This window comes from Pongo abelii, chromosome 17 (genome assembly GCF_028885655.2).
Source record: "Pongo abelii isolate AG06213 chromosome 17, NHGRI_mPonAbe1-v2.0_pri, whole genome shotgun sequence".
NCBI lineage: Eukaryota > Metazoa > Chordata > Mammalia > Primates > Hominidae > Pongo > Pongo abelii.
This window is the reverse complement of record NC_072002.2, coordinates 94483734-94511066: the sequence shown is the minus strand read 5'-3', so window position 1 is coordinate 94511066 and position 27333 is coordinate 94483734. Positions and strand designations below refer to the sequence as shown.

The 27333-nt window shown below is 44.7% G+C and overlaps 1 protein-coding gene across 12 annotated transcripts in view; it reads right to left on the bottom strand.

Moving 5' to 3' along the window:
* ATP9B (ATPase phospholipid transporting 9B (putative)) overlaps positions 1-27333 on the bottom strand; it is a 305109-nt gene that overhangs the window by 56571 nt on the left and 221205 nt on the right. For all 12 annotated transcript variants that reach the window (XM_009252491.4, XM_002828331.6, XM_054538120.2 and 9 more), the window contains 2 exons: positions 23052-23164; positions 20217-20465 (listed from right to left, as the gene is read on the bottom strand). In XM_009252491.4, coding sequence (XP_009250766.2) covers positions 20217-20465; positions 23052-23164 — 362 coding nt within the window. The remainder of the gene's footprint in view (positions 1-20216; positions 20466-23051; positions 23165-27333) is intronic.

Sequence of the window (27333 nt, the reverse complement as noted above, 5' to 3'; positions counted from 1 at the left end):
ACCATGTGACCTCAGGGAGGGAAGGTACAGAGAGGACACCCTAACACCATGTGAGGGGAGGGTGGGTGCAGAGATGACACCCGAACACCATGTGACCTCAGGGAGGGAGGGTGCAGAGATGACACCCGAACACCATGTGACCTCAGGGAGGGAAGGTACAGAGATGACACCTGAACACCATGTGACCTCAGGGAGGGAGGGTGCAGAGAGGACACCCGAACACCATGTGACCTCAGGGAGGGAGGGTGCAGAGATGACACCCGAACACCATGTGACCTCAGGGAGGGAGGGTGCAGAGAGGACACCCGAACACCATGTGACCTCAGGGAGGGAGGGTGCAGAGATGACACCCGAACACCATGTGACCTCAGGGAGGGAAGGTACAGAGATGACACCCGAACACCATGTGACCTCAGGGAGGGAGGGTGCAGAGATGACACCCGAACACCATGTGACCTCAGGGAGGGAAGGTACAGAGATGACACCCGAACACCATGTGACCTCAGGGAGGGAGGGTGCAGAGAGGACACCCGAACACCATGTGACCTCAGGGAGGGAAGGTACAGAGATGACACCCGAACACCATGTGACCTCAGGGAGGGAGGGTGCAGAGAGGACACCCGAACACCATGTGACCTCAGGGAGGGAGGGTGCAGAGAGGACACCCGAACACCATGTGACACCCGAACACCATGTGAGGGAATGGAGTGTGCAGAGATAACGGAAAACACCCTAACACCATGTCTCTTCTAGCTCTGGAGACGTTGCGTGCAAGTGGGGAGTGCTGGGAGCAAAGCCAGGGATCGCGATGGTGTCACCGGTGCTGCGTGGAGGTGACAGGCACCTGTTGTCCCTCCTTTTCAGGGCTGCCCAGGTGCCACTGCTACTGACCCCGCCCCACCAGGCATGCTTTTGAGAGGCCGGCAGTGCAAAAGCCCCCGCTCCTTCCCTATCATGTGACCTCAGGTGACTTCCCAAACATTTTTTAGGCTCTAGTTAAGGAACTAGATAGACAAACAGGCCAACTCTGTTTTAGGATAATAAACACACACACACATATTTATACAGTTTCAAATGGTGTGTACTCAATCTATCAGCATTTACCTTTTACAAATTTCTGATATTTTAAGAAGTTTACAAAGTAAAGTGAGCTTATGATATATGGAATAGAATGATTCTGGAAAAGCAGTATTGAGAGAGAAATTATAACTACTATCCTACATTTGCAGTCATTTCAGTTACAAAATCCGACGTGCACTTCTACAGAAAAGGCATTAAGAGATGGGAGAGTCAAACACCTTTTCTCAACTCAAGTTCTTCATCTGCATCTCAGAAAGCAGAAGTGATCTGAGGCGCCATTTTCTATTTCCAGGGAGAGTACCAGCTAGTCCTGCTCTAGACTGGGGAGGACAGAATGCGTCACACAGACGACCTGTGTCCTCCGGCATCTGGGGTCCCTCCTCCCCGGAACCTGGGAGAGGGGCTCAGGGGTTGTGGGTTCCCTTTTCCAGCAGGGACCGGGCCTGTCCTCGGCCACGGCCTTCATTTCCCCCGCCGCATGGCTCTCCAGCCCCACAGGTTTACTCCACAGCCCCAGCTGCTGAGCACACTTCAGAACCTGCTTTCTGAAGGAGGAATGACTATGTACAGTGCTGGAATTTCTCCTCAGCCCAAATTTGTCATCTAGAAATACAAATTTCATTGAAACAAATAAGACCATACAGTTAACTATTTATAAATTCAGGGACAGCAAAATGTTACATATTAGACCAGCAATTAAAAAGACTTAATGGTATAGAATTACTACTTTTCTATAAGCAACACTCTGAAGTGAGACAACTCGTTTCCATATTTAAGGGAAAAGGAGCCTTCACTCTTATTAATCAACCCTGCATGTAAGGGCCAGTGCAATTTGTTGGGTACCTGGTCAGCACCTGTTGGTCCTCCAGATAGTGGGACGTGGGGCAGGGTCTGGTCTCAGCCCACAGCACTGGCTGAAGAACTACACCCCAAGAGTGAGTCAGACCTCAACCCTTTTCTGCTTGACATCTGTATCTGTGGGTGGACTGAAAAATTAAAAGATGCCCTTATATGGGTAATACCTGCTTGGTATCTAAAACCACTAATCAAATTTGAAAATGTGCCTAATAGGCTGGCATACTCCAGGGCACTTTGGTCTGGGCAAAGACTTCTTGAGTAAGACCTCAAAAGCACAGGCAACCAAAGCAAAAATGAACAAACAGGATCACATTGGGCTAAAAAGCCACTGCACAGCAAAGAAAACAATCAACAAAGTGAAGAGACAATCCACAGAATGGGAGAAAATATTTGCAAACTACCCACTGACGAGAGATTAATAATATACAATGATCTATAAGATCATTGTATATTCTCAAATGACTTAATCAGAAAAAAATGAGTAATTCGATTAAAATACAGGCAAAAGATCTGAACAGACATTTCTCAAAAGAAGACACACAAACGGCCAACAGGTATAGGAAAGCATGCTCAATATCCTTTAATCATCAGACATGCAAATAAAAATTACAATGAGGTATCACCTCACCCCAGTTAAAACGGCTTCTATCCAAAAGACAGCAATCCAAATGCTGGCAAGGGAGGAGGTGGGAGAAGGGAGCACCGTTGTCAGGAATGTAAATTCGTGCAGCCCTCTGGAGAGCAGCATGGAGGTTACCCCCAATCTAAACACAGAGCCACCATATAATCCACAATCCCACTGCTGGGAATATCCCCCAAAGAAAGGAAATCAGTACATTGAAGAGATCTCGGCACCCCTACATGTACTGCAGCACTGTTCACAGTGGTCACGTTATGGAATCAGCCTCAGTGTCCCTCACTGGATGCAAGTATGAAGAAAACGTGGTGTACACACAATGGAGTATTATTCAGCCATCACTAAAGAATGAGACCCTTTCATCTACAACAATGTAAATGGAACAGGGGTACATTATGCTAAGTGAAATCAGCCAGGCACAGAAAGACAAACATTGCGTCTTCTCACTCTTATGTGGGAGCTAAGAAAAAAAGGATGAACTCCTGGAGACAGAGAGTAGAATGATGGTTAACAGAGTCCGGGAAGGATATCGGGGACACTGGGGATATTGGGGATAGGGGTGATAAAGGGGGCTGGTGAATGGATACAAAAATACAGTCAGATAGAAGGAATAAGATCCAGTGCTCAGTAGCATGATAGGGTGACCTTCATTGACAATAATTTATGTATATTTTACAATAACTAAGAATGGAACTGCAATAGTACTAACACAAAGCCACGGTAAACGGAGTACTACTAACGCAAAGCCACGGTAAACGGAGTACTACTAACGCAAAGCCACGGTAAACGGAGTACTACTAACGCAAAGCCACGGTAAACGGAGTACTACTAACGCAAAGCCACGGTAAACGGAGTACTACTAACGCAAAGCCACGGTAAACGGAGTACTACTAACGCAAAGCCACGGTAAACGGAGTACTACTAACGCAAAGCCACGGTAAACGGAGTACTACTAACGCAAAGCCACGGTAAACGGAGTACTACTAACGCAAAGCCATGACAAATGGTGTATTACTAATGTGAAGCAAGGATAAATGCTTGAGGTGACGGGTATCCCAATGACCGATTTGATCACTGCATATTGTATGCTTGTATCAAATATCACATGTACCCCATAAGTATGTACTATTATGTAACCAGAATAATTTAAAATTTAAAAACTTAAAAAAGACATAAACATAAAGCAAGACTAAATCAAAGGCCCTGAGTCTCTACCATATTTCAGGCCGGTCCGACCCTGTCTGAAGCACCATATTTAACCTTGCTGCGTGTTGAGAACATTCTGCTCTGGGAGGCACCTAGAATTTGATCTTTACAAACCTGAAGCTTCCCACTCTCAAACATGATTGATGTGTCTTCCTTTTGCTGAAAATAAATGAAATTAGCAAATTTTGACTTTGGTCTGTTTTGCTTAAGAATCTTAGTAGAAGATAAATTACACGAATAGGAGCAAATTCAATGCTTAATGTGTGCCAAATAGTGTGAGAAACTGCTGTCTGGAAATTCTTTGCTTGTAATTTTCATGCTTTTTTAGAAATCAGTAAAGGACATACTCACTGAGGAAGTGCTGATGTGGCCAGGGCTGAAGCCGCTTGGCCCCACTGCCCCTGCCTGGGGTGGAATCCGGGTCAGAACTGTCTCCTACTGATGGGAGCTGCCTGACCGTGCCCCGAGGGTGCAGCCAGGAGAATGTCGGAATGGTTCTGTGCCCCACATTTGGGATGGTGTGCCGTGCAGCAATGGTGGCATATGTCAACACTCGCTGTTGCGATTCTGACGCTGGGTTAGAGGTTGGACGGCACTGCCTTTCTATGGACGCTACAACTCTGGAATCCCATGCCTGTGTTAAACGTTCAGTAGCGTGTCACCCACGGGGCTTGAATTAGAACTCTCCCTCTCTGACTTTCCTGCATGTTACTAAGTACACCGAGAGTCTAAAATTGTGCTAGGGATGACGCAGTCTTGTAATTCAGGGCATCAGCGATACGCTCCACATTACCAAAAAAGGCATGCGGGGGTCAGCTGGGACTACCACCCATCGAAGGGGAGGGAGGCGGCACCTGTGCATCACAATCTCCAGTGGGAAGTGAGGGTGTAGCTCTACCATTGCTTCCTCCAATAAAACTTCTTTTCCACAAGCTGTAAATGATGCCAACGCTCCAGAGGCTAATTTCCAATTTGCACAGTGAAAGGTTACGATTACATTTTGACCTGTAAATTGCATCTTTCTGTGAACACCCTGTCATCTCACTGGTGCCCCACTGCAGTCAGGACTGAGCTTTCTATATTTGGTGACTCACATCTGTTTATTATTTAGTTTATGCTTGGTTTCACAACCCATTTGAGCAAAGAGCAGCTTATAACAAAAATCAGTTTAGCTTCTTATACCTAGCCCAGCATTCCATCCAATTGTTTTTAATTTGTAATCATCTTGAGGATTAACTCTATATAATGCCAACCAGAAGAAAAGAATATCCAAATTTTTCATGATAGATGCTTTAATTACTGTTCTAATGTAACTTGCCTATTGTTGGACAGAATTTTGATAATATAAAATTAAACATAGCCAGGAGTGGTGGACACATGCCTGTAATCCCAGCTATTTGAGGGGCTGAGGCAGGAGAATCACTTGAACCCGGGAGGCAGAGGTTGCAGTGAGCTGAGATTGCGCCACTGCTCTCCAGCCTGGGCAATAGAGCGAGACTCTGCCTCAAAAAAAAAAAAAAAAAAAAAAAAAATTTCTGGATGAAATAACTACAAGAAAAATAATTCCAGTGAGGACATGCAGTACTTTTAGCATCTTTGCTCCTGAATTCATACCTAAGTACTCAGTACTTCACACAGACCCGGTCCTCCTTATTGAAGATACATCAAAGGAACTGCTGGTTCCCACGGACACAGCAGATTCTCCGGTTTTGGTTTTGAGCTTTCATATCTCATTTCATGCTCTGCAGCTCTGCAGCAGGTTAAGTGTGGGGATTTGACTAGGTGAAGGCAGCCTAGCGAATTCTCTTGGTATATCTGAAATATAGTCATGGTGTTCTTTTTAGAAGGCTCTTAGAAATAACTTACATCTAGGGACAGTAGATGTAGAAATTAAAAGAAAATCGTAAAGGATTGATAAGTTTGAGTCTATTATCTTCCTAAAGATGTTTGAGAGATTAAAATATACACTTTCCTAAAGTATGTAAGCTCCCTCCCAGCATAAAACCCACAGCATCCCGAGGTTTCCTAGTGTGTAAGCTCCCTCCCAGTACAAAACCCACAGCATCCCGAGGTTTCCTAGTGTGTAAGCTCCCTCCCAGTACAAAACCCACAGCATCCCGAGGTTTCCTAGTGTGTAAGCTCCCTCCCAACGTAAAACCCACAGCATCCCGAGGAAGTGGGATAGGGTTCTACAAGCAATGAGGGCTGGGGGGTGGGAGTTCTGCATGGCCAGCCAACCAGATAGTCCACATGCGGATCCAGTAAAGACAACCTGTCATTACAACTCCCGACTTCAGAATCAAGCTGTCCAAGCAAGACTGGGGTTTATCTTCCAACAACAGACACAGTTATAGAGACTGATGGCAGCTAGCTCAGTGTCAAATACATTTGTTAGAGACCCATTCTCTGACTGTCCCCCTGGCCGGGCCCTGGGGCTCTCACACCCCCGGTGTGTGCGGAGTGCCAGCCGCCTGCGGCCAGGCCCTCCCCATCACTCTCCACAGGGCAGTCTTACTTTCGGCTCAACTCCAGGTCTCCAGAAGGCCCCACTGACCACCTGATCAGAGCGCTGTGTGCCCTTCCCCTTCCCCCGGCAGAGGATGTACTCGCACTGCGCCTCCCCTGCGTTCCAGGGACCAACACTCCCGGGTCCGGGCTCCTTCCCTCCCAGAACCTCAGTTCCCCACACAGGTCCAAGTGCACTGTGCTCACCGATGTAGACTCAGGAACAAGCACGACGACTTATTTCTTGAATAAATGAAAGCTAAAAGATCTCCTATTTAAAATGATTTAAAAGTGGAAAGCTGAGTGGAATTCTGAAGACACGGGCAAAACCATAAATGGGCACGTTCTTGGCACTCGGTGTCAGGACTCTCCAGGCCCTGGACAGCCTGATGAGCACAGGGCTGCTGCAGAGCAATCTGGGCTCTGAGTTTAAAGAGAGTCGCTCTCTCCCTGAAGTTACTAGTGTGCCTCTCAACCATTTATTTGCATATAAAATGCAAATCACCTGAAAGAAGCAAATAGGTTAATAATAAATTAATTAAATCAAAGAGTACTCCTGTGAGCCAAGCTCTGTAGATGCAGAAGTCATGGCAATATTTGCTTTAGGACTTTATTTTAGATTTATTTACACAGAGAATCACATACATGCATCACCTCTACAATCAGTTTAATCCCGAGGAACTCGAAACTAAATTCTGGCAATAAATGAAATGGAAATACGGTACAGATATTCTTTAGGCCGGTTTCCTTAAATCTTTTTGTGCTATCAACGTGGCAGAGACACTGAGGACGGTGATTCCAGCCACAGGACTTGTCTTGTTAAGTGGAGAGGTAGGGAAGGAAACAATGAGGACAGCGCAAGCCAGCGAAGCAGGGACCCCTATGGAACTGTTCAGTGTTCCCTCTATTCACTCACGTTAGCTAGGAGAGGCGGGGGCCCCTACGGAACTGTTCAGTGTTCCCTCCCTATTCACTCACGTTAGCCAGGAGAGGTGGGGGCCCCTCCTCTATTCACTCACATTAGCCAGGAGAGGCAGGGACTCCTAGGGAACTGTTAACTGTTCCCTCTCTATTCACTCACATTTCAAACACTCTACATATACAAGGGCATTTTATTTTCTTATTGAAGCACTTCTGGAAGTCAGCTTACATGTCTTTAACAAGAGACAATATTTAACAGTGCTAAAATGTTTGTTCCTCAACTTTTATTTTTAGTGTCTGACATGGGTCTCCAACTTGCCTGAAAGCGAAGCGGAGAAGCCCTTCCTTGCTTCCTTCCACTGCAGGTCCCAGAACATCCAAGACCCTCCAGTGAAGGCACAACCAGGTGTGAGTGAAATGGGAGGCCGAGATGCTGGCTCTCACCAGAATACCACACAGCTAGTCATGATGACCCTGTGCCCAGAAACACACTTTTCTTCCCTAACATTTTTAACATTTTTCCAATTTCACAAGGACGCAAGTTAAAGGAAGACCACACCACCCGGAGTGGTCACCTCGTTCTGCAGAGGAAATATTACTGGGTCATCTACAGTGGGATCTGAAGTCGTGCTATCCTGCAGTGACCCTGTGTCTTCTATACAATTACAAGATAAATACTAAAGGCCAGATACCACAAAGAAGAAACTGGCTAAACCACTGTTGTAAAATAACTACAAAAAAAGACAAAGCACTTAAACATATCTGACCTTTTATTTGGTAATTTTCTGAACGGTGCATATATACAGTGTTTCTTTAAGTTGTCAATAAAATCTGAGCAAGCAGCAGCTTCCATTGTTAAAAGCTTAAATCCATACTTGATTCAGACATCCTTCATTCCTACCTAAAGTCCTTGTCTTGCCCCAGGTCCCATCCGGGATGTCACATTTAGTTTTCATGTCTTCTCTTGACTGCTACAGTTTCTTGAACCTGCCTAGTTTTTGATGACCTCGACAGTTTTGAGAAGTACTGGTCGGGTATTTTGTAAATATCGCTCAGTTTGATTTGTCTGATGATTTTCTCACGAGTAGACTGGGGCTGTGGGGCTGGGGAGGAAGACCATGAAGATGAGGTGCTGTTGACCACACCCTGTGGGGGCTGCGTCTAGCAATGCGGCTTTTCACTGCTGATGCTGACCCTACTCACCTGACTGAGGTCGTCAAATTACTCTTCCTTTCCCCTTTTCACACCATGCTCTTTGGGAGGAAGTCATCGTGTGTAGCCCACACCTAAAGGAGGAGGAATTATGCTCCCCAACCTGCGGGTTCAGTAGCTCCATACATGATCCTTTTGCACAGGAATCCTTCTGCATGGGAGATCCATCTGTCTTTCTCTCCCATTCATTTATTTATTCATATCAGTTTGGACTCATGCATTATTTGTTTCATACTATGGGCTATAATCCAGTACAACTGACTTTGCCGCTCATGCTGTTCCAGCATTCACCACAGGGAGCTTTCCAGTTGGCTTCTGTGTCCCTCTGACACATTCCCTGCCATGCAGGCAGCTTTTTCTGTTTGTTTGCTGGCTTTGAGCAATTCCTTACTTTCTGGCAGTACCAGATGCTCCAGGCTCAGTCTGAGTATTTCCTGCCTTGGTTCTAGAATTAGCCATTTCTGCAAGGAGCCCTGTGTGTATTCCACCACGCAATGGCCACGTTTCCACCACCCCGGAGAGGTACGTGCTCTTTTACTGCTCTTTGGCAGTCATCCCACTGTTGCCAGCATAATCCTGGACTTATCAAAGTCTAAGTAAATCGGCACCTTTACCTGTACTCTAAGGACCTTAGAGTAATTTACTCCCATTGACATCAATCGCCTCTTGACTTTTGGCTATTGTCATCATGTATCTTAATATTTTTTCTATATTAGGCCCCACAAATCACTACTTTTATGGTATTTTACAGTCAATATTCATATCTCTTTTGGTGATGTAGCTGTTCAAATCTTTTGCCAATGTTTAAATTCAGATGATGTTTTCTCATTACTGAGTTTTGAGAATTCTTTATATATTCAGCATACTAGTCACTGATCAGGTAAGTATTCTGCAAACATTTCCTACAAGTCTGTGGCTTGTCTTTATTTTCTTTTTTTTTTCAAATTCATGTTGAAATCCTAATTTGTCTTTATTTTCTTAATAAATGTCCTTTGAAAAAAATAAGTTTTACTCTGAAATTCAATTTATCATTTTTTTTTAGAACTTCTGCTTTTTTGTGTCCTTAGACATCATGGCCAAACTTTTTCTTGCTCTAGAAAAGTTCTTATAGTATGTGATTTATTTGTGCCTCAAAACAACTGACCTATAAAACTGGTCAAAAGCCATTTTGGGTGATTTTTCTAAATTTATCTTCTCATCTACTCAGATTTATATGGAGTCAATTTTGAAATTTATATTTCTCCAGAAAACAGTTATTTTACCGTCTTTGAATACATAAGCATTTGAGCTGTGTTTCATATTCTCTTATAAACATTTAAGCCTACTTGTTTATTATACACTCTTACATATGGATAATTTCATATGTGTGAACTTAGTTTACATTCACTGTTTTGTATTTACTATGTTTTGCCAATAATCTTCCGATTTCATTTAACCTTTCAAAGAATCAGCTTTTGAATTATTGCTTACTCAATGATTACTTTTATGCTTTCCTTTACTTTTTCTTCCTCCCACTTTCCTTTGGTTTTGTTCTTCTTCTTACTGAGTTTTTAGTTTGATTCCAAGTTAACATATGTTCATTTCTTTCTCTTGATGCACATGGCATCTGGTGAGGGTACCAGGTGCTCTCTGACACGTTGGCTGTGCTGCGGTGGGGCTGCTGTCCTGAGGTTACTGCTACTGCTGACCACATTTGGGAGGTAGATCCCTCCAAGAGCTACTCCCTGTTTCCCACGGAGACCACTTTGATCTCTGCCCTCTTTGCCACAGCTTCTTTGAGGTTATTATTTGCAGTCTTTGGTTGGACTGTACACTAAATGTGTTAGCTGCCAACAGGACAGACGTGGGAAGAAGGCTGTTGAGGGGTGGATGGAAATTCTCAGTTGTGCGGCTCAGAATCTGTCTCCACAGCAGCAGGTGACACGTGGCTGCAGCCCTCACATTCAGGCGGCGTGTGGAAGGCTGCAGTGGACATTTTTCCCTGTTTTCTTTGGATGCTATCAGGGATGGCGCAGGCAACCACAGAACGCAATCTCCACCTGCACGACTGGCCATTCATCATTTAGATTTTTCTTTACTCAGTCAGGAGCTCTCTAATAATCATGTTTCCGATGTCATCACTTGATTTTCTCTTTCAAAGCGATTGTGTCCATATTCAATAAAAAACTGGCAGAGTACTTTATCAAGTACCCCTCGTGTGCTTCTATACTAATATGGAATTAACTGCTGCCTGACATTATGATAGGAAGTAATCCCTAAGATATTTTTCTCTGAAATGCAGAAAGACCAGAATTTAAAGGCTTAGTACATTTCAAATGACTAGTTCTCTGATACTGAGCTGTTAGAAATTTCTAATAATGTGATTCTTCACAATTCAAAGGCAAAAAATAACTAAGATGTGAATGCAAAAAAAAATATGTAAGTGGGAACCTGAGCTGAATCTCATGCACAGGCTGCTTAGCAACATAGTTTAGTAATCTCTGCCACAGGTAATTTGTTTACACACTTGCACTTCTCCATGCTAAATAACCACTCTGAGAAACAGACCCAAGAGTAGCACAGCCAGGAGTAATATCATATGAGAGAATACAAAATACGGGGCAATTTTTATCATTAATAATTCTCTATAATTCCATTAATCAGAAATTTCTGTGCTACTATTCTTAAAAGCTAGGAAGAAATTTCCTTTAGTATATTAGCAATTCACACAGGCAGCTACCCGCTATACTGTAAATATACATTTTCTTACCATGCACTTTATACATCATAATTTAATCACTGAGAGTTCATCATTTTTGATTATGGTTATTATAATCATCTTTATATTTTAATGGAATTATTAACATAAGATGCAATTTGATCATCTGAAAAAGCTGCTAATCAATATTCACAGACAGGCTACGTAGTATTTATTCTCTATTGGTCCTGAAGGTCACAGAGTGAAGGCTTTATGTCACTGACAATGATTTGCTCCTCACAAATATATTGACAAAACACCACAATTAGTCTTGCTTCAATAGGCACACACGATAAAATGAATTAAAAAATACAGCACGCCTCATGCATTAGTGCCTACTTCTGTAAACCCAAAAGCAATACTATTAATAACCCACTTGTGCTCTGTCATTAATTCTAGCTGATTCTTGCAAATAAATATTGGAGTCAGGCGATGACAGCTACATTCTGAAATAATATTTAAATACGGAACTTACCAACATGAGAAAACACAGCCACAGAGGGAAAAGAATGAGATGACTAAACAGCTAGTCTAGAGGAATAAGCAGTCATTAAGAATCAAGTCACTCTTTCTGGACCAAAAGAAGCCGGCGGTCTTCAAGGTTCCTTCCACCCCATGCCTTCAGCACTTGAGCTGACACCCCCTGCACTCAGAGGCTCTGCTCACCGAGCTTCTGTCCTTCTCTGAGGGCTCATGCCACTAGTTCGGTGCTGGTGTTCTGCGACTGCACTGGACATACGCCCGAACAGTTAAACAGGGCTGAATTTTAATTCTGTGAGGGAATTTCCAGAGAGCATTTAACGTTTGCTCAGCTAGAGCCTGCTATGCTGAGCCTGCGGAGACCAAGTGATAGGCAAGCAGAACTTTCTACTCTCTTAGAGAAAATGAAATATTGATCACTTATCATAAGAAACAATGACTGGGGCATAAGTAGGTTCCACATTATGAATACGAAATCAGTTATTTACACTGACAATCACCATCATGTCTACCTTCAAGTATCGTTATCACCAAACATACCACACAAGACACATCACACTTCAAGTGTTTAATTGCTTATGCCTCACAGGACCTTTAAGGATTTAAAATTAATTCCTCAGAATTCAATTATTTGTATAATACAGATTCATCTATGCACATGTGTAGGTAAGGGGAAAGACTGTTTCTCCTTTAGGAAAAATGAAAATCAAAGACTGCTTATTTCCTGAAGAACAGCAACTGTGTATCAGCGACTAAAACTAGGGCACTCTACTTACTAAGCTGCATCCTTCCTAAAGACCGAGATGACACAGCGCCATAAACAGGGTTTTAAGAGGATGGTGTGGGTGCACAGTGGATGAAACTAGTTAAGTCTCTCAAATGATAATGTTACTTATTAACCATAGATGTTGTGATAGGTCAGAGCTGAGGTTAAATAGAAAACATCAATTGAACCATTTCCCTAAATAAAGCTCCAGGGTGCAATATTCTAAGCACTTTATTCGATAAAAAATGCTTTTAAAATGGTACTTTGGTGATCAGGAAACACTGTTATCATCCGTCAACCTAACTGCAGCAAAGTTCAATAAGCTAAATAATGAACCATTTAGATGATTTTCCTGAGGCTTTAGGGACTTGCAAACATTGCATCAATAGAGCTCTTTAAAAATTATGATGAAGTCTATTGCTTTCATTTTCAGATTTAAAATACGTTTTAGGGATTTTTAAAAGGTTATTTAATGTTCTGCTATTTTTTATCATTGTCCAATTTCCCTAGTAGAAAGACATTTTAGACAAGTAAAAAAATTTAACTGTAAGGTTAGCAATGTCTATAATTTCTCTAAATTCTTAATAATCTTGGAGTCAATGAAATCTCTATTGTGAATTCCCAATTTAAGATTCAAAAAGTGTTATGACTTATATTAAAACTTAAAAATAAAAAATCCCAGATACTTTGAATAAAAAATGTGGAATAAGGTAATATGGTAAATATGTAATACAGTATTTTTAAAACTTCAAATACAATTTTCTTTGGGAAAAATCTCTAGGTTTCTCATACTTACGGCAGGAAAATACTTCTTTTTCAATACATAATCACATGACATTTTTGAGAATTTCCAGAATGCCGTAACAGAAAAAACAATGTGTTCAACCCCTTCTTGACAGGAGTATGGGGGCTTGCTTCCTCTCACACAGCAGTTGCTCATGACCTGAGTTTGTCTCACAGCCCACACTAGAACGCTAAGAAGACAGCAACTGATAAATCTCACAAGTCTCAACTCATCATCTTGTCGGTCTAAATGCCCATATTTGCTTATGATTGTGGAACTACGCCTCTTCGCTCAGATTCTCTTTTACTAAATAAATAGATCTGGGACACATACACACACCCCAATTCCAAAAGTGGTTCTGAGTTTAGCTACAGAGATTTTTACATATCTATCAGTCAACACAATCTATGAACTATAACAGGGCTGCTGACTAAAGGAAGCTTAACAATCGTGCCCACTGACAGAATGGTGTAGGCAATGGCACGCTGACAGGGAATGGGAAGAGTGGAGCTCGGGTTTCCACATTTCCTCAAGGTTGAAAAACTCTATATGATGATGACATTGTATTCTGGAGCTTTTCTGAAATCTAATACTTCAACTGATCCCAATTTTCACAGACTTTGCCAATTACTTTCTGAAAAGAGGGAAGTGACAATGTGATTCACAAGAAGGAACTTAAGTTCTTCATCATAATTTCACATTGTACCAAAAAGGCAAATACCATCTAAACTTTGGGACACAGCCCTGCTAAACTCTAGGAAACTAGCTCCTACTTAAACTTCCACTAATATAGTTTTAAGGACCAATATTCCCACAGATGTGTTTTACTCCCCTCCTCCCACTTGACTGGTAGCTCCCCGCACCATCTTCCCACAGCCAAGGTTCGCTCAGCAGGCGACGCTCGTGAGCCCCTGAAAAGAAGGTAGATGTGGCGCAAGGAAGATAAAGTCTGCTACTCAGAACCTGCAATAACATGGAGAGGGATGCCCACCCAGAAGACACACGGGAGTCCCATGAGCCAATGGGCAGCTGGGGACCCCCAGCCTGGGATGAGGGCAGCCAAGGGATGTCAGGCTAGGGAAGAGCACAGAAGGAGCAAACAAGCGAGTGCCAGGACGCAGCTCCACACAAGCTTGGCGCAGCCTTGCTGAACAAAATGCTCTGAATAATTATAAAAGTAACGGAGTGACTACAGAAATTTCAAACAGTAATATAACTGCATTTAGGAAAAAGTAAATGATCCCTTTATGCCAGTCCACAGAAGGCACCACCCAATCCACATGTACCCACCATCATGAATTACTGATGTGGCCGGAAGAGCATTTGGATGGGGCACTGGTCGAACCCAAGCAGGGAAGCCAAGACCAGCACCTCCGCGAAGGCGCCTGAGCAGACCGGTCTCAACGCCATGCACGGGAATGACTGGAGGGAAGGCGGCAGGCACATGGAGTTACTCAGAGAGGTCTCGGGAACAGAAGGCATTACGGGTTTGACAGCAAAAGCCTGCCACGAGGTAAGGCTGCTGGCTGCGTGCAAGTGTGCCCGGCCACACCGGGGGCAGAGATTCTCATGAAAGGCTCAATGACACAGAGAAGCTCCGGTGATGGTGACCGTGTGGTGACAGAGAGGAGTGTGTCCGGGCTGCGATGCAGGGCTGTGCCATCACAGTGGCATCACTGACACTTATCTGGAGACAGGAAGGTGACGGAGTGTGGAGAAAGACGGAAAGCCAACCTGTGATCCGCAGAGTCTGAGGGGAGATGAGTGATCCATGTTCTCAACTTCCCATGTTTAAAAAAACCACTTTCATTGTTTTGGCTACTTTTTCATCATCCTTTAGGTTCTTTTTTTTTTTTTTTTTGAGATGGAGTCTCGCTCTGTCACCCAGGCTGGAGTGCAGTGGCGCAGTCTCGGCTCACTGCAAGCTCCGCCTCCCGGGTTCACGCCATTCTCCTGCCTCAGCCTCTCCGAGTAGCTGGGACTACAGGCGCTCGCCACCACGCCCGGCTAATTTTTTGTATTTTTAGTAGAGACGGGGTTTCACCGTGGTCTCGATCTTCTGACCTCGTGATCCGCCCACCTCGGCCTCCCAAAGTGCTGGGATTACAAGCGTGAGCCACCGCACCTGGCCCATCCTTTAGGTTCTTACATGGCTAATGACATGTCATAATTGCTAAATTCATATATTTTGGTTAGAGTAAGTTAGTATCTTGACTAAACAACAAAAAGAAAAATGCCTACGTAACTAAAGCTTTAAATAAGCAAGCTTGTTTTCCTTGAAGTCTAGCCGTGGCTTATACTTTGTCAAATACCATAAATCTGCTGGTGCATTTAGGCTTTCTTCTTCCTGAGGTCACTGTATCAGGGGATGTTTCCATCTGTCCCCTGGACAACCTCAGCTGAGCCCACTGCGAGTCACCACCACGAAAAGCGTACAGAAAACTTAAAACATTGGTGGAGGAGGGCCTCACATCCTCACATTCACCCGTTTATCCAACTTCCGTATTCGCCTCAAGTCCTAAATGTGAGTCAAAAGGAAAGATATATAAAATGCACTGGTTCTCAATTGTGGGGTGTAACCTTTTAGATTTCCAAAATGGAGACATGTCCAGCCCCAGCCTAGCATTTCTTTTCTTTTTTTTGAGACTGAGTCTTGCTCTGTCGCCCAGGCTGGAGTGCAGTGGCGTGATCTTGGCTCACTGCAACCTCCGCCTCCTGGGTTCAAGCACTTCTCCTGTCTCAGTCTTCCAAGTAGCTGGGATTACAGGAGCCTGCTACCACACCCCGCTAATTTTTTGTATTTTTGGTAGAGACGGGGTTTCGCCATGTTGGCCAGGCTGGCCTCAAACTCCTGACCTCAGGTGATCCGCTCAGCTTGGCCTCCCAAAGAGCTGGGATGACAGGCGTGACCCACCACGCCTGGCCCCAGCCCAGCATTTCTGTAATGGGGGTGCTAGCATGCATATATAAAAAGATAAGTATTTTAAAAAAGGAAAAAAAAAACCCCTAGAAGTCTACCTGATGTACAGACAAGTTTAAAAACCACTTGCTTCTGTGTACATCTTTCCTTCCCAGGAAAGTGGTTCCCACATCTGCACACAGACATGAGAACTGCCTTCAGGACACGAGCTCTAGTCCCATGATCCTGAAAGTTTGTGCCTCGTCAGGACACGGTCACAGCCAACTCTCAAGGAAAAAAAGACGAACGACATGACTGGTTGTTCCTGAGCCATAAAGTGGTGGAATTCTTCTGCTTCTAGATGCCTAGACAAGAGACTCCTGCTTTTAGGCAATTTTAAAGTAAAAGTCGCTTGCCACCCTTGGTCAGCTCTGCAGCCAGCATAGCTCCTCCTCAATTATCAACACACATTTATTTATTCTGTTCTGCCTTCTTTGGGCTACAAATCTGTTCTAGTTATTACTCATAAGGCAATTTTCCAAACATTCTGAACTTATAGTTGTATATTCTGACTTCTTAATTTTAATCAGCAAAATGGTGATGCCCTTCCCAACGCTGCAAGCCCCGTACTGTGCATGATCAGGCGCACACACGCCAGCTCCGCTTCCTCATGGCAGCTACGCTCTGTCCCTATTCTCACCCTTCCACAGCAAGGACCTGAGTCTCTGCTGCAAGATGTATTACCACCAGGGAAAGAGGCTCTCTCACGCCTCTCCACCCTTCTTCCTGCCTCTTCTCCACGTGCCTCCCTGTCTGTCTGGCCCACATGCTGATTAGCAACAGTGGAATTTTAGGCTCATATTTCCACTGTCTGTGGAATTAGAATTGAGCAGCTTTCATATCCATACTTTCAGAAATTGAATCAGTATTCCTAACACTTTCTAAGATTTTAGTTTTTTAACCTATGAATTTGCTTTGTCTTTGTGAAGAATCTTAATTTTCTACTCATTCAATAGTCATGGAACCTACATTCACTTTGCATCTTCTTCTGTTTAAATAGCTTTATGGAGACACTATTCACCCATTTAAAATGTACAATTGAATTGATTTTAGCATATTCAGAGAGTTGTGTAACCAACACGATAATCTATTTCAAAACATTTTCATCCCCCTAAGAGAAACCTTATACCTCCTGGGGATCACTCCTCAACCCCTGACCTTCTACCTCCTGGGGATCACTCCTCCGCCCCTGACCTTCTACCTGCCGGGGATCACTCCTCAGCCCCTGACCTTCTACCTGCCGGGGATCACTCCTCTGACCCTGACCTTCTACCTGCCGGGGATCACTCCTCAGCCCCTGACCTTCTACCCGCCGGGGATCACTCCTCTGACCCTGACCTTCTACCTGCCGGGGATCACTCCTCAGCCCCTGACCTTCTACCTGCCGGGGATCACTCCTCAGCCCCTGACCTTCTACCTGCCGGGGATCACTCCTCTGACCCTGACCTTCTACCTGCCGGGGATCACTCCTCAGCCCCTGACCTTCTACCTGCCGGGGATCACTCCTCCACCCCTGACCTTCTACCTGCCGGGGATCACTCCTCAGCCCCTGACCTTCTACCTGCCAGGGTTCACTCCACCCCTGACCTTCTACCTGCCGGGGATCACTCCTCTGACCCTGACCTTCTACCTGCCGGGGATCACTCCTCAGCCCCTGACCTTCTACCTGCCGGGGATCACTCCTCCACCCCTGACCTTCTACCTGACGGGGATCACTCCTCAGCCCCTGACCTTCTACCTGCCGGGGATCACTCCTCCACCCCTGACCTTCTACCTGCCGGGGAACACTCCTCTGACCCTAACCTTCTACCTGCCGGGGATCACTCCTCAGCCCCTGACCTTCTACCTGCCGGGGATCACTCCTCAGCCCCTGACCTTCTACCTGCGGGGGATCACTCCTCCACCCCTGACCTTCTACCTGCCGGGGATCACTCCTCCACCCCTGACCTTCTACCTGCCGGGGATCACTCCTCAACCCCTGACCTTCTACCTGCCAGGGTTCACTCCACCCCTGACCTTCTACCTGCCGGGGATCACTCCTCAGCTCCTGACCTTCTACCTGCTGGGGATCACTCCTCCACCCCTGACCTTCTACCTGCCGGGGATCACTCCTCCACCCCTGACCTTCTACCTGCCGGGTATCATTCCTCAACCCCTGACCTTCTACCTGCCAGGGTTCACTCCACCCCTGACCTTCTACCTGCTGGGATCACTCCTCAGCCCCTGACCTTCTACCTGCTGGGGATCACTCCTCAGCCCCTGACCTTCTACCTGCTGGGGATCACTCCTCAGCCCCTGACCTTCTACCTGCCGGGGATCACTCCTCAGCCCCTGACCTTCTACCTGCCGGGGATCACTCCTTGGCACCTGACCTTCTACCTGCTGGGGATCAGTCCACCACCCCTGACCTTCTACCTACTGGGGATCACTCCTCAGACCCTGGTACCTGCTGCTCTGCTCTCGTCTCCATGGGTCTGTCTGCTCTGGACATGTCATGGCAATGGAATCACAAAGGCATGCAGGTTGCCTTCTGCACCTGCCTTCTTTCACTGAGCAAAAGGTTTCAAAGGTGCTTCAACGCCATCACAGACATGGCTCCTTCCTGCCATTTGTGACTGTATGATGCTCCATGTGTGCGAACAGACCACATTTTATTTCTTGTTTGATAGCTGATAGACATTTGGGCTGCCTCCACCTCCCGGCTCTAACACTGCTGTGAACATTAACATACGGGTCTTTGTTCTCATGTCTCTCGGGCGCGGCATATGGTAATTCCATGTTTAATTGTTTCAGGAACGCTCAGACTGTTTAGAGTGGCTGCACCGTGTTCCAATCCCACCCACAGCACACGCAGGTTCCAATTCCTCTGCATCCTCTCAGCCCTTGCTATGGTCTGTCTTTTCGAATCCTGTTATTCTGGTGAGTGTGAAGTTGCATCTTGTCTCTCGGCTGAGATTCTATTCCATTATGGAGGGGGACGATGGCACTCTTTTGTAATAAACTCGTCAACCAGAACCACCAGACTCCTCTCTTTAAAACATTAGATCTGATTTTTTTCTTTTTATTTTCACTGAAGGTACGCCCTGCCCCCAACAATTATTTATGTATATGACACAGTTTTACAAAGTATCGGAAGACACTGGTTTGTTTATAGTGCTTCCATGGTTGGCTTGATTACGGAACTACCTCAAGAACCTTGAAGGGACAAAGTGTATGTAAAACTGTATATAAAATATACTAAGACATTAATTAAACAAATTTAATAATGAATTTTACCAATCTAAAAATCAAAGAGTGATGTAAAGTTAGAAATAACTAATTTACCATGTTTAAGATCTTACTATTTCTGTAGGTTTTGGAAATTATTTACATTCCGATTTTCTTTTGAAATAAATGCCCTGTATTGAAAATCTGGCAAAATATGTGGAAATTTAATATGGAAACCTGATGATTCAATTTGGACACGGAATCCATAGCCATAATAACAGTCCCAAACTTCAACAGTTTTATAAAATGCAGCTTTGACACAAATTAGTTTATGTGATTCAGTAAACCTCGCTGGTATTTCTCATGCTGTTCCCTGTGACCAGCCCTGGGTATTCTGGGATGTGCTGAGACGTGAGGGCCACATGTCCACATCTGCTGACCAGCCCTGGGTGTTCTGGTTTGTGCCGACACATGAGGACCGCACGTCTGCATCTGCTGACCAGCCCTGGGTATTCTGGGATGTGCTGAAATGTGGCGGCCGCACGTCTACATCTGCTGACCAGCCCTGGGTGTTCTGGTTTGTGCCGACGCATGGCGGCGGCACGTCTGCATCTGCTGACCAGCCCTGCGTATTCTGGGATGTGCTGAAATGTGGTGGCCGCACATTTGCATGTGCAAGGCCCAGGCTACGTCAGAGGCTACATGCTGGAATAGGTTGGGCAGTTTTCCACATACAGCTAAAACATACATTAAAGCTATGGTAAACTGCTCCTCTACATTTCCCACCCCAGAAAGAATGAATCCTTATGACTCTGGAGTCCAAATGGAACAGACAAGCTCCCACGGTTTTGTGCTTTGACTGACCTCATCCGGGCTGGAAGCCTGGTAGGTGCGATTCTCATCACTGAAGTCTTGGTCAGCCTCTGCGAACTCAGTCTCCCCAGTAACGCCGGCCCGAGACTCATACACAGGGGTCACGTTGTGACACAGCACGATGGCTTTCACGGCTTCATGGATTCGACTACTGACACTTTTCCTAACTTTGGGAGCTGAAGATTGGGCTTTTCTTAGTGGAGTTGAACCAGTATTGTTTCCACCAGCTTGAGACTGCATCTTTAGAATATGAAACGTCACATAATTAAAGATAGAGCAAAGAGAACTATCTAGTTAACATGGAATTATTAACATATATGATTTTTACAAACAAAGTAGCTAGAAATAAGTAGCCTGATTTGATTCTGATTATCGCCTATAAAGCACTGATTAATGAGTTATTTTTTAAGCCTAGTACTGTGAAGCACTTCGATATATCCAGGTTGTCAAATACACCAAAATATTCACTATACTACTTAAAAATCTGACAATTTATTTTTACTGTATTCACTTCAACAATGGCACTAATTTGCTATGTCCTTAACTCCTATTTATTCATGACTTCTAAAAGCAGAGTCAATTAAAGAACAAAATGAAATGGTATACTCACAGCTGCTTTCAGCTTTCTTTAAATAATGTTGTACAAAGCTAAAAGGACAAAATCTTTAAGAATCTTCCCTTAATACCATAAATTAATCCTGCTTTCAGTAGTCTCTGAGTTTAGACAGTCTAGTTTTGTGGATAATAACAACCAAATACAATCCTAAGTTGCATTCAGAGGAAAAACGACCCCGTGTCATATCCCAGAATCCTGCTCTCTTAAAGCAAGTCCCCATTTAGGGCTTATGTGTGTGCCTGGCTCTCCTCAGGCTCAGCCGTGTTTAAGAGATTTCATCGGCACCACCGAAGCAATACTTTTTATTATTCACCTCCTACGTGGCAGAGGGTGTCAGAGGATACTCCCCCCGACCGCAACAGGACGTCAAACGTTTCTTCAGTTAACTTCGGAGTAACTCATGACAATCCTCCTTAGAAACCAAGGCTCTCACGCTTGGACTGGGTGAACAGATCCAATGAACTGTGAATCTCCTGCCCATCAAATTACAGTGCTGTCTAATGAAGGGTTTAACTTTTCTGCTCAGTTGGTGCTGCCTTTCAGTGAGGACCCAGCCCATCTGCGCCTGTTCACGCTGCTGCGAGACAGCAAACTCAGCTGGCTGGTAGAAACGCAGCAATGGGAAAGTGTCATTTAGTCTAGTCTTTGCAAAAATCAAGTTTGAAACAAATTACTGTAAATACAAAAAGTCTCCTAGACTCCACAGCTGACGTTGCCAGGTGGCCTCTGCAAGTCTGGGCAGCAGTGCCGTGCAGCGCTGGGAACTGTCACCCCCCCCAGGTGGGCTGTGTACACTTTTGAAGGGTGGCCTTTGCAAGTCCAGAGAGCAGTGCCATGCAGCGCTGGGAACTGTCACCCCCCCAGGGTGGGCTGTGTACACTTTTGAAGGGTGGCCTCTGCAAGTTCAGGGAGCAGTGCCGTGCAGCGCTGGGAACTGTCACCCCCCCAGGGTGAGCTGTGTACAATTTTGAACCTGATAGGCCTTAGCTCATTATTATGTGGATTACTATATTCAGAATAAATCAACAAACAGGCAGAAAAAGGGCCTCAGAAAGTGTAAATCTGTGACACACACTGCAGCCTTGTCTGCTAGTCTCTTAAATTGATTCTCTCAGATCTCCAGGTTTGATGACACTGAATCAGTGACTTCAAATTATGATAGGCACAAAAAAATGCAAATGAATGACAAGGAAACACTCCTCAGGGCCAGGGCTGTGCTCAGTGTGGTGGTTCTGAGGTGCGTAGAGCGGGAATGCAGCTGTTAGGATGACTTGGGGCCATGGACAGACTCTGTACACAACCCACTGCCTGCAAAATCTCCGGCAAGTGGTACAGCCTCTAGGCTAAATCCTGTTTTAAAAGTAAATACAGGTTGAGTATCCCTGATCCAAAAATCTAAAATTGGAAATGTTCTAAAACTCGAAGCTTTTTGAATGCCATTGATGCTCAAAGGGATGTTCAGATAAGGGATTAGAGGTGTTCGACCAGTAAGGATAATGCAAATATTCCAAATCTGAAAAAAATCCAGAATCCAACACGTTTCTGGTCCTAAGCATTTTGAATAAGGGATACTCAACCTCTAATTCCTGTTCTCAGAACTTTAGAGAGCTTTGGCCCCAACGAAAGGCAGAATCCTTATCAATTAGAGGCACATAATAAATATTTACAGATGAAAGAATGTGATATTTGAGCTTCATGTTGTAATATAATAATAATGACGAACACCTACAGATGAAACATCACCACCCGGGCACTGATGACAGGAAGGTGAGTGACAGATACGAGGTCCCTAACGCTATGGTGTCTACTTGTGTCTACCGAAAAGGCGAAAAAAGAATTTACCTTTCAAAATATGAGAACGTTTTATTATAGAGAAAAACGGGACGTTAGAAAACATATTGATGTAGTACCCTACTGAATATTCTTCAAATACAATGTTTACTGAATAATTTTTTACAAATAACTCACTAGTAAAATGTAATATGAATAAATGACTTCAGCACACTATGCCTTCTACGATTTCACTCTTGTACAAACGCTCATCAAAGATGATTTCCTGATTCGTGTATTCGAACGGACGACTGAAGTAGCAAGATGTTAAGACCACCGAGAAGTGTGCTAATTTACAGATGGGAACACACGAGGCTCGGCTGGACTCATGGCGCGGGATATGTGTGGAAGCAGACCCCGTGCAGGAGGAACCCACTTACCTGTGAGCAGGAGTCCCTGACGTGGCTCTGGATTTCATCCATCATGTCGGCGCCATAGGATACGGTGCCCAGGTGCAGCCGCTTAAATATCATTTCATTCTTGGTGAGTGTTCCTAGGATAAAGGGGACAACAGCAAACACATTAATGCTGGAGGCCTGCGGGAAGGCCCAGCTTTCCTCCTATGCAGGCATGCTGCATGCACATCCACGTGCTGAAGCAGCTGGGATGCCCGACTGTAAATACAAAGTAGCGTTAAGACTGTTACTTGCTACTATTTTCATTTTAATAGGAAGAATAAGATATTTTCTCCCTAGCATGTCAAGGTACCTTTATAACATTTTTGTGGTTTTTTTTTTTTTTTTTTTTTTTGGAGACTGGGTCTCACTCTGTTGCCCAGGCTGGAGTGCAGTGGCATTATCACTGCTCACTGCAGCCTCCACCTCCTGCGCTCAAGTGATCCACCTGCCTCAACTTCCCGAATAGCTAGGACTACAGGCGCACAACAACACACCCAGCTAATATTTTTGTTTTTTGTAGTGGCAGGGACTCCCTACATTGCCCAGCCTGGTCTCAAGTGATCCTTCTGTCTTGGCCTCCTAAAGTGTTGTGACTATAGACGTGAGCCACTGCACACGCAGCCTCTAACAACGTTTAATAATGGGAAGGGCTCTAGTTATATGAAGAAAAGTCCAGTCATTGTCTTTCAGTTCAGATCTGTTATTTGGAACAAATGCAACTTTTGCCTGCTCTGAAAGAGGCGGACATAAAACTAGAAAACTGAGTCACCACCTTTATAATTACAATATAGAACACTGCCTGAGAAAGACATCAACGAGCCCCAAATTAAGGTGTCCATTAATTTTTAAAAAAAATCTATTTCAAAAAATTAGGTCTTTTTAGCTGAACAGAAACGGATATTCCAGATGTGTTTAATCCTTAACATGTATGTGCATCCCTTGGAATGACAGACAGGAAGGACAGACAGAAAGAGAGGACGGCTTTTCTTTAGTGTTTTCCAAATACTGGGCTATCTGAGTGTGCTTCCCTAATGCCTGCTCCTCAAGTACCACAGTCCTTACTTAGGAGGACGGCCAGAAAAGTTGGGCCATGTATTAGGTGACAAAGAGATCTCACTTAACCTAAAAATACACATATTACATATGCATATGTTTTATTTATTTGGCTTTATAGAAGCAAAGTAGCACACAGAAGCTCAAATACCCTCTGGACATGTATGTCACGTGCTGCGATGCGTGGTGCTTTCACCTTGTCCCCGGGGGGTGTGTGCACTTATTTCACAACATGCTGCGATGCGTGGTGCTTTCACCTTGTCTCCAAGGGGTGTCTGCACTTACTTCACAACGGGCTGCAATGTGTGGTGTTTTCACCTTGTCCCCGGGGGGTGTGTGCACTTATTTCACAACGTGCTGCGATGCGTGGTGTTTTCACCTTGTCCCCGGGGGGTGTGTGCACTTATTTCACAACGTGCTGCCATGCGTGGTGCTTTCACCTTGTCTCCAAGGGGTGTCTGCACTTACTTCACAATGTGCTGCGACGCATGGTGCTTTCACCTTGTCCCCGGGGAGGGGTGGGGGCGGGGAGGTTTCTGTGCTTATTTCACAGCACATCCAAGAAGGGTTATTCACAGATACTGATGACATTATAAATCTGAGTATGAACAATGACACAGCCAATTGATTGCAATAAAAGTTGGACTTTTCACATGGTTGCAAAACATCCACAAAAATATTCACTCATTTTTATGTTTTTTGGCACACATGGTACTGGAATATAACCCAAACTATTTTCATGTCTATGGTACCCTCTAAGTGCGTGAGGATTAGAGCACAAAGTGAATCCCAAGACATCAGTTAGGATCAGAACTCAAGAGGTCAGCTGGCTCAGAGCCTTCCACCGGGACACCAGCACTTACTTTCAAAGACAAGGAAAATAGAGCTTACAATTACTATTTTAGAGATTGTTTTGATAAATGCTCTTAAAAGAGTGAATATAATAAAGTTTTAGAAATTCCAAACAGCAGCTAACTATCTACCTGAGATGCTTCTCAGTTCTATAGATTTTGCCTTCCACAAAGTTTTATGAAGCACTTTAAACTGGCTGTGCTCTGTGTACCTTGAAAAGATGTCTCCAAGTTTCATAAATCTAAGTGGAAACAAAATCATCAAAATTACATGAGAGTCAGTTTAAACCTTTTTGTTTTGTCATAGTACCCTTGTTAAATAAGTAGAATTAAGTTAAAATACTAGGCTATATTAAATAATGCAGTTAGCAACAACTCGGTCTCCAGCTAACATTTGAACATTTGTGCTTTATACATTTGTTTGTTTTTTGAGACGGAGTCGTGCAGTGGCACGATCTCGATTCACTGCAACCTCTGCCTCCCGGGTTCAAGCAATTCTCCTGTCTCAGCCTCCCCAGTAGCTGGGATTATAGGCACCGGCCACCACGCCCAGCTAATTTTTGTATTTTTAGTAGAGCCAGGGTTTCACCATGTTGGCCAGGCTGGTCTGGAACTCCTGACCTCAGGTGACCTGCCCGCCTTGGCCTCCCAAAGTGCTGGGATAACAGGTGTGAGCCACCACACCTGGCCTATGAGTGCTTTAAATAGCAAAAATGTGAGATGAAAAATGATAGTTCTATCACTGCCAACAGTTAAAAGATAATGAAACCTTATATTAACTCATATTAGGGTAAGTACCAAGTTTGCCTCTATTATGTGTGCCCAAGTAAGCAGCTCTCTGAAAAATTATTTAACAAATGTGCTAAGTTAAAAACATTCTACTTGGTGGATTGAGATAACAAAGTATTTCCTTTAGACTTTTTTCTCTTAGTGTGAAGCATGATAATTTAGGGTGGGGAATGGTAATGAGGCATAAATCCTATGCAGTTTGTAAACAGGACTATGATTAATGCCACTTTTTTAACCCAACTTTTTTATTATGAACAATTTCAAATGTAAAGTTAAAAGAATATTATAATGAACACCTGTATAGCTCCTACCAAGAGTGGATTTTAAATGACTGTGCAAGTATGCAAAGAACCCTAGAGAAAGAAATAGCATTTCATTTTCCATCCAGTCCTCGCTCGGTATGTTTGTTGGGTGGCTGTGACAGGTCCTGGGTGTGGAGTCAGCTGCAAGCGCAGAGCTCCCACTGGATGCGAGCTGCTGTTGTCCAAGGCCCCCCAGCCTCGGGCTCCAGTCTCAATGTCCTCACAAAGGGGTATGTGTCCTCACCGCAACCCACGTGCAACCCACAGCCCAGCCTCGCCTCTCCCTCAACAGCCTGCACCTCCCTGTCCCTCAGCACCTGCTGAGACATCTGCAAGGGGCCTGTCTGGCCCCGCTGGCCTCTCCCTACGGGTACCGTAACCGAGAAGGGAAAGACCTCCCACTTAGCCTCCTCACTGTGCAAGCACTGCAGGGTGGTCCAAGGATGACACAAGGGCACCCAGGTGACATGCCTGACCCAGTCAGTCCTAAATAAACGAGAGCTACTCTTCCACAGCCACCATCACCAACACCAACCTTTCCTCACTTTCTGGATTCAACTACCTCCCAAACATTCTCAATCCTCTCAACCCCACCTCAGACATGGAGTACGCCCCTCCTGAAGCTCCTTCGCTCTGCCCTCTCACCACGCGTCCTGACTGCAGTCTCTTCCGTGGTTTCCTGAGCTCAGCTCCAACATTCTTTAACCTACCTTCCCAGCAGTGCTATTTCCAAAGACAAACACCTCCTCATTCTAGTGCGTTGCTTTTAGTGACCATCCGTGCCTCGCCACTGCTTACAAATCAAAGCATCCACTCCTTAGATGGAAACAAGTCTCTGCACAGCCCGGCCTATGGCTGCTCCTCGTGGCACAGCACAGGGCTCCAGAGAGCTGCCCATCTGCAGCAGGAGCTACAGTTCTCCAAGCAGACAGTGACTCCCACATTCCCATGAATATCAAGTTAACTGAGAATTTGTGTATTCATTTGGCAAAAACTCATGCAAATGCATCACTACCCATTGAGCTTGGGAGTAGATAACCCTGGGTCCAAATCCTGCTGTAACCTGCAGGCCGCATAACTTCATAGAGTTGATTTAAGCTCTCCAAGCCTCAGTTTATTCACCTGTAAAATACGGAATACGCCTCGTATGTTGCATGGATAAAAATGAATAAGACAATGCACAAAGTGCCCCAAACACAAGGAGGGTGAGGACTCCTTTCCTAAAGAACCCCACAGCATAAAAGGGAGAGAGGCTGCAAGAGATCATGC